Source organism: Podarcis tiliguerta (assembly GCF_965153285.1).
Source record: "Podarcis tiliguerta genome assembly, chromosome: 9".
Lineage (NCBI taxonomy): Eukaryota > Metazoa > Chordata > Lepidosauria > Squamata > Lacertidae > Podarcis > Podarcis tiliguerta.
The window spans coordinates 49,428,424-49,440,561 of record NC_139542.1 but is presented as its reverse complement, the minus strand read 5'-3'; the positions used below and the strand labels follow the sequence as shown (position 1 = coordinate 49,440,561).

Here is a 12,138-nt window from a genome sequence, read left to right as displayed (position 1 = left end):
TTTTGGTCTAGTTGCGTCTTATAGAGCAAAAAATACGGTAAGTTCTTCACCCGAGGTACCACTGTACCTCTGCTTTCCATTGTTGACGCAACAACTATATTGCTTGGGTTTTAATTCCTGATGTATGATTTGCATACTCTATAATCAAAATAAATGTCTACTGAAAAAAGATTGAGTATTCTGTCAAAGAGAAATATCTTCCTTCTCTTAGGCAAATGAAGCAGTTAATTTCTCAGTGTCCTGTATCTGCACAGTGATCTTTCCCCTCTTTGCTATTTTCCTCCCCACAATTTCAAATGATGTTTGATGGATTTTTTTTTTGTAGCAGCTGTGGTACTAATTCCTTATGGAAATCAAGCCCCTCCAGAAGCCATCAGGATTTGGTCATAGAGAAGAGTTATATCTATATATAGGGGAATGTTTTAATAATTGCTTAAGTTCCATCTTTGAGTAAGCAAGGAAAGCACATTTGGTTTCTTCTCGAAAGGCTTTTCTGGCTCTTGCAATCCTACCTACCTGAATCCCACCTGTATTTGTTGATCAGGCCTGAATTCACTTCTATATTTAGCCATGATCTCTCCAGCACAGCATACCGTCCTGCTTTCTTACAGTATGACTTACTACCCATTTAGAGGCAGAACACATTCCTAATTCATGAAATATATGATGTCTAAAATTACATTGGCTTCATTTTACTGACATATTACATTGCAGGTTCATCATTTATTCTATGGTATTACTTGCTCATCAGTCACTGTTACAGAATATGATATTGAATCTATGATTGCAGCCTTCCATAAAGTATAAAGCAAATAAAAATAGATGAGTGTATTTCATCCAAAGTGTAAAGTGCACAACAACCTGATACTCCATGTTTACTGAGAAGTGAGTCCCATTGACTCATGCCGAGTTCTCAAATTAAGAGTGCATAGGATTACATGCTTGCTCAGAAATCCCCCCCTGAATTTAAAGCGACTCACAGCACAATCCAAGGCGTGTTTACTTAGAAGACTCATTACGCCCAGGTAATGTAATGCCCCAATCCTACACATGTGGCCATTGAACATGACAGGCTTTGTTTTGAGTAGACATGCAGAGGATTACAGGCAAAGTGTCATCAACTTCTGTTGGGAAAAGTTTAGCAGATGCTTAAGTCTTTCAGTAAAACTTGTGAGACTCAAGAGGTACAGTGGTACCTTGGGTTAAGAACTCAATTCGTTCCGGAGGTCCATTTTTAACCTGAAACTGTTCTTAACGCAAGGTACCACTTTAGCTAATAGGGCTTCCCGCTGCCGCCACTGTGCGATTTCTGTTCTCATCCTGAAGCAAAGTTCTTAACCCGAGGTACTATTTCTGGGTTAGCGGAGTCTGTAACCTGAAGCGTCTGTAACCTGAGGTACCACTGTACTTCATTTTTAAATTTCAGCATAGGTACATGGTGTTGCAGTGAAAATCATCTCCAGTGAACTGTTATAAAATACAATATAGTGTAGAACAATTGCTTGTAAGATAAATTGTCGGGAAGGTCTTATCAAGAAGGCCCTCCAAAGAAGTAAACTCTGATTAAAGCCTTCCAAGGCAGTCCTAGAGATTGGTTCTCTTGAGGTCAGCAAAGTGGGAAGCCTTGCATTGCATGGGCCTGGGCTGTAGGCAGAGCCTTTGTTCCCAAGTTTCATGTTGAATATTACCATAAAGTTTATAGATATATATTTTTTACATTAGCATTATAGATAATTTCACTTCTGTGTATAATGTAAAGTAGCGGTGGGAATCAAGATCTGGTGAGTGGGCTGGATCCTGAGCTTTGAAGGCAGCCCTGTTTAGGGAAGTTTTTAATGCCTGGTGTTCTATTGCTTTATTATTATTATTATTATCATTATCATTATTATTATCATTAATTCTGTTGGATAATAATGCTACTAATTATTATTATAATGTGGCTCAACTGCAAAGGAAGAAATTGGGAGTTCACTCTTAAGTGTGCTCCTAATTCTTCCCTTTAACTACATCTTGACGTTCAAAGTGCAGCTTGAACTTTTCTGGACTTGATGTCATATATGACATAGGAAAGGAGGGTGTGCGTGTCTTTCTGAAAACAACATGGCAGCCCAACCCACGAGACCTAATAAGGTCCATGCACCAGAGTTTCCCTGCTACTGATGCAAAGGAAACACACCTGGCTTGTCAAATAATTGAGCTGCGGTTTCTCTTCTTGCAAAGGTAACAATGCCAGTGGAAAGAATGCGAATGCGGCCGTGGCTGGAGGAACAAATAAATTCAAACAAGATACCGGGTTTGAAATGGCTAAACGAGGTAAGGCATGCCTGTGTTTTTAAACATTATTATGGGCCCATGAGGTGATACAAAAACAAGGAAAGCACCAGTTAAAACCAAACCATTGTTTAAACAAAACTAAGAAATGGAATTAAAAACCCATCAAAAGCCAGGTCAAATAAAACATTTTTATAGCCTGCATGAATCTAAGCAAAGGGAGAACCAACCTGATCAATAAAGTAGACAGTTGATACATGGTACATTCATAATGCCACAGAGTGATTTGATGCTAGAGGAATTAATCCAGCATTAGCATTCATCAAACTCTAATTTGAGTGTAACCAAAATTGGAATGAGTGTAACCCAAAACTGTGGTTTGCTGCAGGGTGGATTTGATTTAAATTGAATCGATTTAAATCATTAGTCAGCAAGACTTGATTTAAATCATTACTATTTTTACAGAAAGACCCATTCTTGCATAAATTTTCAGAGTAGTTTTTACAGTTATCAAAAATTACTGACTTGGTTATACTATTAGAAATACATAGACAGATAATTATGAAATTATTGTGAGGTTTAATAAGTTAACTCTTTATATTTGGACGTTTCTGCTGTACTTTATTGGAAGGAGAAAAATAATCATAAGTAACAATTTAAACAATTTATTTAACTAAAACAATAACATTATAGCATATGTATCCATGTTTGTTAACTGATGTGTATAAACAAAACTTAGACTGAATTTTAGCACGCATGAACAACTTAAAACAAATTCTTATTTCCTGATAAATAGCCTTTGGACTATAATGAAACTTGGATAGAAAATTATCTTTAGAAAGATTTTTCCTCCAAAAGCATTTTATTTTAAAAATCCGATTTAAATCAAAACAATCCAATTTAAATAAAAGAAACTTTTTATTATTATTATTTTTAAAAAATTATTGATTTTTATCCAGCCTGGTTAGCTGTAAACTGGGAAGTAAATAATTATGTGGCATATGCAAGTGAAAAGGAGTGAGCATGTTAGGACAGGGCTCAATGCCATATGACAGACATCTCCAACATGTCGATTGCGCGATGGATTTTTGTCGATCACGACCCGCCACCCTCTCCCATGGCCACCGGGTGCCCTCAACATGCGCTCAGCTGCAGCTGGAGCGACAGAGGGTCCGCTTAGCCAGGCTTGCTCACCGCTGCCACAGCAAGCGCTCTGGCTGGCGCTGGCACCACCTCCGCCTCGCAGCTGCCTCAAGCACCCCGCCAATTCAGCTGGCCGGCCTGGAAAGGTGTGAGGCCTGCCTCTGTCCCCTGCAAGCTGCAGCCCCAGGCAGGAAGGCAAAGACAAGGTGTGCGGGCTCCGCACAGACTGCAGTGCTGCCGAGGGAGCCACAGGAAGGGCCGTGTGAGAGACAATGGTATCCCTCCTCCCTCTCCCCCCTCCCCCTGGTTCCTGTGGAAAGAAAACGCCCTCTCCCTCCTAGTGGGATGCTGAACTTTCCTCACTTTTCCAGCTCCAGCCTAGCTGCATTTACTCAAAAGTAAGCTGCTGGCCCCGCTCCCCACAGAGCTCTTCCTCTGGTAAAGGCGGAATTGGACATTTTGGGGCATGTTGACTTCCCACGTGCACCAAGAGCCCTGGGAGGGGAGGGGGCTGGTGTGAGGGTAACAATTTGTTATTATTTTTATCATCATCATCATGATTTATTATTTATACCCCGCCCATCTGGCTGGGTTTCCTCAGCCAAATATAATACGTTTAAGTTGAAGAATGACAATGGGAGAGTGTGGTAGATCACTGTTAGTTTTTGATATTGGATACTAGAACGCAGCCTAATGGAAGTTGGACATGCCTGCCATATGACATGTGAAGCACCCCATACTATTTTGGTTTCCATATTCATGGTTTTCTGGGAAGTGTTATAGCCTGCCTTATTCTATGAACTCTGAGCCAGTTTTAGTCATTTTCTGTTCCCAGGGGTCCACACTGTTAAGTAATTCAAGTAATCAAAAGGCTTAGGATAAGAGGCCAGTGAAATTAGAAATGTTTGCCAGTAATGCACATCCAATAGTACCTCAATTAGTTCACAGCTTTAAGTCAAAAGGAGGCACCTGAATATTTTGCAGCATTTAGTAATTTTCCTTAATCTCAGTAAAATCAACAGCTTTGACTTTCATTCCATGCAGAACATTATTGAGCCAGAAAGTGAGAAAGCAGTGAAAAATAGGTTCAGGTTGTACAAATGCTACCTGTTTTATAAAGTAAGGAAGTTTAAGACTTCTGTATCTGCAAGTTGTTAATTGTGCTTGTTTCCTACTTGTTTTTCTGTTCCAGGAAAAAATGATTTTTCAGATTCCCTGGATGCACGCAGCACGCCATGGGTGGGATGTTGAAAAAGATGCTCCTTTATTTAGGAACTGGGCTATTCACACAGGTAAGAGGAGCTCAGGTTTATTGGGGCAGGTTCTATCTCTTCTTTCAGCGTTGTAGTGTTCTGTTTTGCTTTTCCACATTTTCACCTTTACCCAGTGTCCCAGCTGTAGTGCAGTGAGCAGGTGGGGCTCTTGCAGCTACAAGGATATAGCTGCAGCTATTTAATCATCTGGGGGAAACAGATCCACACATGCATCCCTTTGCCTCTTCAGAGCTGCCCCCTCCATTCCTGTATATGTGGCAGGGTCATAATAATCTATCAGAGGCCTCTGTGCCTGGCAGCTGATTTGATGGGCCAAATGCGGAGAGGTTTGGAGTATACTTGAGCAAGCAGCTGCTGTGTGTGTCTTACAGGGTGTCCAGAACTTCTCGGTCTGATTGTAAGGATCCCTGAATATGAAGGGTCCCTAATTCATAAAAAGCAACACTCTAGAGGTCCTGGGCCCTAAGGAAGTCAGATTAGCCTCAACCAGGGCCAGGGCCTTTTCAACACTGGTTCCAGCCTGGTGGAACGCTCTGTCTCATGCGGAAAGAAATCAGATCCCGCAGGGCCTGTAAGACAGAGTTGTTCCTCCTGGCCTTTGGCTTGGAATCAGCCTGATCCCCTCCCCCTCTTTCCTTTTCCTTCTGTGATGGGACCCCTATTTGGGGACTTCCCTGGCTTTTTTCTGGCCCATGTAGGACCAGTCTGGATAGTTGGCCTTGGTGAAGATTTGACGTTTTCTCCCCCCCCCCCCCAACAGTTTTTGATCTGTATTTTAATCAGTTGTTTATACCTGATGTTAGCCGCCCTGAGCCCGGTCTTGGCCAGGGAGGGCGGGGTATAAATAACATTATTATTAATATTATTAATATTAATATTATTATAATCATCAACATTATTATTACAGTGGTACCTCGGGTTACATACGCTTCCGGTTACATACGCTTCAGATTACAGACTCCACTAACCCAGAAATAGTGCTTCAGGTTAAGAACTTCGCTTCAGGATGAGAACAGAAATTGTGCTCTGGCGGTGCGGCAGCAGCAGGAGGCCCCATTAGCTAAAGTGGTGCTTCAGGTTAAGAACAGTTTCAGGTTAAGAACGGACCTCCGGAATGAATTAAGTACTTAACCTGATGAGGTACCACTGTATTTATTAGCATAAGGTGTGTCATACCACGAATCCCGTTTTTCTTTCTTTGTTAGGGAAGTTCCAGCCAGGAGTTGATAAACCAGACCCAAAGACATGGAAGGCAAACTTTCGATGTGCTATGAACTCCTTACCCGATATTGAAGAAGTCAAGGACAAAAGCATAAAGAAAGGAAACAATGCCTTCCGGGTATACCGGATGCTGCCGTTATCTGAGAGGCCTTCAAAGAAAGGTAAATGAGAGGAACATTGCGGATATTCTGGAGATCGAGAGAAGCCATGCTGATAGTGGGCTGCTTCCTACATTAGTCAAATTGTCTCCTTTATAGCAGGCACACTTGGTCTTTAACATCCCCGGTAATAATAATGAATTGTGCAACGTCTTCACTTCTGTGCCTCACAAAAAGAGCAAAACGTTAACAAATAAAAACGCTTCTTAATACAAGAGAAATATATATACAAAATAAATACACACTGGGCAAGATCACCTGGTTGGCACAAGATTGTGTATATCTGCCTGTCATGTGTCAGGTCAGGCAAGATACTCACAGGGATGAGAAGACAAAAGATGTAGCAGTAGCTCCATGGTTTTAGGAGCAACTAGTTTTCCCTTGAATTCAAAATTTAGTGGGGCATCTTGCTCCTCACCCCAGTTGACGGTTTTGCAGGGTAAGCTGCAGGCAGTACTGCTGTCCAAGCTTCCTTAATTTCATTACGGTTCGAATAGGTAGTCTAGGCCATTTCAAGTACCACGTAAATTATAATTATGATCAACATTGAGTCCAGTGACTTTCCAAGTTGGAGTATGTTGGGGCTAGGCAGAATTGTCCAGTCTTGCCAGGAAATGATTGTAAAACAATAAATGAATCCTTACATTTCTACAGGAAAGAAACCCAAGGAAGACAAAATGAAACAAATTAAGGTAAATATCTCATCATTTCATAGACAAATTATGGTTGATGATTGGAAGATGAATGGAGATTCATGACACAGTGTCTTGCCAACCTGTAAAGAAATTGGGTTTTACTGGTTGGTCTATGTGGGTTTATGGGGTTAACTGAGATTCTAGCAAGCATTGCCTCTACTCTTTCAAGCCTATGTTCACACACAGGCTTAAGGGATAGACAATTGCTTTAAAAAGAAAGGAAAGCTGAAAACTTTTGTGCAGACTACCATTACTGCACTTTTTTGTATTCCCATGTGATCATGCTGAAATATATACAAAACCTTTATATCAGCTACTAGGAATGAGAGATTCCCCTCAGTTGATGGGCATTTAATTTTATTCTTACCCTTCTCCATCCAAATATGGAACAGAAGAGCTATCCAAATCTTACACTGAAACAAAACGAAACGCAAATGTTTCTGTCTGAATTGGGCCTCCTATCCTTATACACTTGTACCAGCAGGAGCAGGTCTTGTAAAAGGCATTTCCTTGCCTGCTTTCTGTCTCTTGCTCTCTGGGAGCATGGATTTTCCAAACAGAGAACATGTGCCGCTGAAACACATTTTGTGGATGCAAAGTTCAGGTGCTTTTCTAAGGAACTAAGAGGACGTGTTTACGTAGTGACTGGCTCTCACGATTATCCTGCATTCTCTGCTCATATCACTAAAATGCACTTGGAAAGCTACAATGAATATTTAATAGGAATAAATGTTTCAGGCAGCGCCTCACCCTTGCAACTCTGTAATGTTGAATTTTTCATTACAAACCATGCATTAACATTTCTTGGAAGGCACCTTGTGAATTTCACACTTTGCTTTTATGTATGAAAAGGGCTGGGAAAGGTTGCTGTTTCAGTCTGATCTGGGGAAGCTTAAACAGCCATTCGACTTTCATTTAGGCCTACCATCATGGCTAAGAAGGGTGTGTCAGGGACAAAGGGCAGGGAAAGGTTAACGAAGCATAGTCAGGAGATAGCTCTTCTGTATACTCAACAATCTTAACACACTTCCATTTTTTTTATTTTTTTCCCCAGCAAGAGCCAGAGGAATCGTCATATGAACTGAGTAATGGAACATGCCAGGGGTTTTCTGATTACTGCTTATCTCCAGCAATAAAAGCTGAAGTCGACAGCACAATAAACATTGTAGGTAAGTCGCCCCAGCACATTCCTTTTCGTATCTGGTAAACTTTTACTGCACTAGCTGTAGCCTTTAAAGTTCAGTTTCACTATACTGTTGGTAACACGGCGGAATTACAGCAACAGGAGTTCGTATTTTGATGTGCCTAATAATATTTTGCTGTATTTGAGAACTCTTAAGAACAAATGTGGACATGAAATTTAATGGTTTATTTAGCTCGAGTGGGTCTCAGTAGTAATCCTTCTCACCAGTGAAAAAACACTACAGGAACTTTGACAGCACTTTTCAGCTAAAGTAGGAATCCAGCATCGTAACACCCTAACAAGGTGACGGGGAAGGAGATGAAATAGAAGAATTTTTGTGGCTAGACCGTCATTTTCCATGTTAAACTAAGAAACAGGAAATACTTTTCATCATGAATGAAAGGTCATTTTAATTATAGTATATATCATATCAAGGGAAGGCTAATTAAAACTGATGCACTTATTTGAATGTTCTGGTATATACATTATGCTGGCCCCAGCAAACCAAGGTTTGCAAATCAGGAATTTGCTCCCCTCTCTTCCTCATAGTCAAACCTTCCATCTGATTCCTAACCAAGTCCCCTCTTAACCATGTCTTCAAACCCTGGTTTCCGATGTTGGTTGAGATGGGACAAGTTTAAGACTCTACATAGTGTACCAATCTTAGGGCTAGATCTCCAGCCATTGTGAAGTTACAGTCCATAACAGTGCTTTTGGCTTGACTGTAATGTATGCTCTTTATTAATGCAGGCACAGGTAATCATCACGATTCTTTCTTGTTATCATGCAAAGTTGTAGGAGATTCGCATTTTGAGTGTGGTTCTGAGGATCATATGATAGTTCCCAATCCACCTGATGTTTGCCAAGTAGTGGAAGTGACAACAGAATGTGATGACCAACCCAGCAGTGTGAGTCAGTTGTATCCACTACAGATCTCCCCAGTCTCCTCCTATGCAGGTAAGAAACACTGCACTCGCAAAAGAACTTGGGGTCTTGGTTTCAGTCAGTGCCATGTTTTAACTTTTGGTAGGTAGCTGCTTTTCTTTTCTATTTTAGAATAGTTGTCAGATTCTTTTAGTGCTTGGGTTCTGCTAAACACAGGTATTATTTCTTCTGAGAAACAAAATACCTAAACCTGCTGTAAAACACAGAAACGAAATACTTATTAAAATTATCCTTTACATGTATGTTCAGTAAACCTCACTCAGTGTGCGAAAAATATGTTTTTAGCGGTTTCTGTTTTTATCTGTAAGCCACCTTGAGTCCCTTTCATGGGGAAAGGCAGGGTATAAACAAGTATATAATAATAATACACATGTGTGCATGGTGTCACAACCAAGATGATTGCAAATGTGGCTTCTTAGGAAAAGCTCCATTTTGGCTTTCACTTAGAAAAGTGGAGTATACATTTCAGTATGTATTCGTGTATAAATAAAATTACTTGAGATGTGAGGAATGGGAACCGAAGGGCAAGAGGCTTTCTTACACAGGGCTCAAGAGAACATTGTTTGCCTGAATTGTCTCTGTGCTGCTGCATCTAGGAATTAAAGGCTGGTAAATGTACTTGTACATGAAATCCTGTTATGTGACAGAGAAAATTGTGGGATGTATAAGCTATACCACAGACAAAGGCTTGGTTCCGGGGGACACAATGGAGCAGGAAACCTAATACACTACCAGTTTGTGTGTGTTTTAAAAAGGCCTTGAGGCTGCATGTTCTAGATAAATATTATCAAGAGAAAGAAGTTTCGTTGCTTCTTGGGTGTGGGTGCCGATAGCGCTGCTTGGAGGTCAGCCAGAAGAATGTGCAAAGACTGGTGTATGTTTATGTCTGTAGCTCCAGAGGTGGTTGAGAAGGGGCTGTTGACCATGCAGCAGGCCGGGTTCTAGCAGTGTCCCCCTTTTGACCCTCAAATAGAAAGTTTTGCATCCTCTTTACCAACTTCTGATTCTAGTATAATCTTGCCCTAGTAAAGTAACTTTTTTTGTCTGGCACTGTTGTGGCATTTCAGTGGTATAGCTGCCTCACACTGAGTCAGACCATCAACCTCAGTATTAGCCAATCTAATTGGCTGCAAGTGTCCAGGGTATCTGGGGGGGGGGGGGTCCTCTCCCTGCCCAAACTGGAGATACAAGGGATTGAACCTTGGGGCATCTGATGCTCCCAGCCCTTCCCCACATGGAGTCGCTGGTTCTGGAGAAACCTCATAATGCTGACATGGAATCCATGATTGAATAAGAGGAAACGTCCTGTTAACATGGTTTATTGACAATCAATATGTCACATGTTTTCAGTATGCATATTTTTATCCACAGAAAGTGAGACAACAGACAGCATACCGAGTGACGAAGAAAGTGCACAGGTAAGCAAAGGAATAGAATATATTTCATAAGTCTTTTATTCCTTTTCCCGCCCCCTTCCCTAATATGCTTCAGTCCATTTCTTCTGTGAATTGAATGGTAGCAAGGTAGAGGTGTTCGTTTGCTGGTTTAGGACTTTCTGCCCCTCCTTCCATCTACAAAGGCCCTGGAGGCAGCCCACAACAGAATAAAAATATACAATAAAATTAAAGCCATATCCATAAGATTAAAACACTGGTGTGGCATTAGCATAGCAGAGAGAAACCCAACCATTAAAATAATCCAAATGCCTGGCCAAAAATAAAAATAAAAGCATTCAGCATTCACCTAAAGACTGAAATGGTGGGAGCCAACTAGGCCTCTTAAGGGGGAGGGAGTTCCACAGACTGCTATCCCAGAACCTACTGTATTTTTTGCTCCATAGGACGCACCGGCCCATAGGACACACCAAGTTTTTTGGGGGGGAAATAAAGAAAAAAAAATTTATTTCCCCCCCAGGCGCTTGCGGGGCAGGCAGCGGGGAGAAGCGCTCTTCTCCCCACCGCCTGCCTTCAGACCAGGTCCGGGGACAACGGGAAGACGCGCTGCGCCTCCCCGCTGTCCCCGGAGCTTGCGGGGCAAGCAGCGGGGAGAAGCGCTCTTCTCCCCACCGCCTGGCTTCAGACCAGGTCCAGAGACAACGGGAAGACGCGCTGCGCCTCCCAACTGTCCTCGGAGCTTGCGGGGCAGGCAGCGGGGAGAAGTGCTCTTCTCCCCACCGCCTGGCTTCAGACCAGGTCCGGGGACAGTGGGAAGACGCGCTGCGCCTCCCCGCTGTCCCCGGAGCTTGCGGGGCAGGCAGCGGGGAGAAGTGCTCTTCTCCCCACCGCCTGGCTTCAGACCAGGTCCGGGGACAGTGGGAAGACGCGCTGCGCCTCCCCGCTGTCCCCGGAGCTTGCGGGGCAAGCAGCGGGGAGAAGCGCTCTTCTCCCCACCGCCTGGCTTCAGACCAGGTCCGGAGACAACGGGAAGACGCGCTGCGCCTCCCAACTGTCCTCGGAGCTTGCGGGGCAGGCAGCGGGGAGAAGCGCTCTTCTCCCCATCGCCTGGCTTCAGACCAGGTCCGGGGACAGCGGGAAGACGCGCTGCGCCTCCCAACTGTCCTCGGAGCTTGCGGGGCAGGCAGCGGGGAGAAGCGCTCTTCTCCCCACCGCCTGGCTTCAGACCAGGTCCGGGGACAGCGGGAAGACGCGCTGCGCCTCCCAGCTGTCCCCGGAGCTTACGGGGCTGGCAGCGGGGAGAAGCGTCTCCCTGCCGTCAGCCTCCAAACCACATCGGGAGACAGCGGGATGGCGGCGTTCCGCCTCCCCGCTGTCCCCCGACCTTGTGGGGCTGGCGCTGGGGTTCTCCTGAAGTCTGGAGAGCGAGAGGGGTCGGTGCGCACCAACCCCTCTCACTCTCCAGGCTTCAGCGAAAGCCTGCATTCGCCCCATAGGACGCACACACATTTCCCCTTCATTTTTGGAGGGGGAAAAGTGCATCCTATGGAGCGAAAAATACGGTACTTCAGAGCAGGGCCACTGAAATAACAGAGATGGTTTTGGGGTGTAAAATTTAAGGATTTTAACTTAACAGCCATTCGCTTTCTACTCAAAAGCCCCCAGGGATGTATGCTGCTAGCAGAGGCAACCATGCCATGTTGCTCACCCACGTGGTAAATAAATAGATGATCCTCAGTGTCCCTTCCAAGTCTACAGTTCTGTGATTCTGTAAACGCTCTGTTTCAGCCAATGGCTATAACCACTTTGCTTCAGCTTACGATGCTGAACCGCCGAAGCAGTACTAAAAATACA

The 12,138-nt window shown here is 43.5% G+C and overlaps 1 protein-coding gene across 6 annotated transcripts in view; it reads left to right on the top strand.

Moving 5' to 3' along the window:
* IRF2 (interferon regulatory factor 2) overlaps positions 1-12,138 on the top strand; it is a 39,318-nt gene that overhangs the window by 24,135 nt on the left and 3,045 nt on the right. For all 6 annotated transcript variants that reach the window (XM_083458422.1, XM_083458418.1, XM_083458420.1 and 3 more), the window contains 7 exons: positions 2,221-2,313; positions 4,607-4,706; positions 5,894-6,070; positions 6,722-6,759; positions 7,817-7,931; positions 8,738-8,902; positions 10,262-10,308. In XM_083458422.1, the coding sequence (XP_083314548.1) occupies positions 2,227-2,313; positions 4,607-4,706; positions 5,894-6,070; positions 6,722-6,759; positions 7,817-7,931; positions 8,738-8,902; positions 10,262-10,308 (729 nt within the window). In that variant the 5' untranslated portion in view covers positions 2,221-2,226. The remainder of the gene's footprint in view (positions 1-2,220; positions 2,314-4,606; positions 4,707-5,893; positions 6,071-6,721; positions 6,760-7,816; positions 7,932-8,737; positions 8,903-10,261; positions 10,309-12,138) is intronic.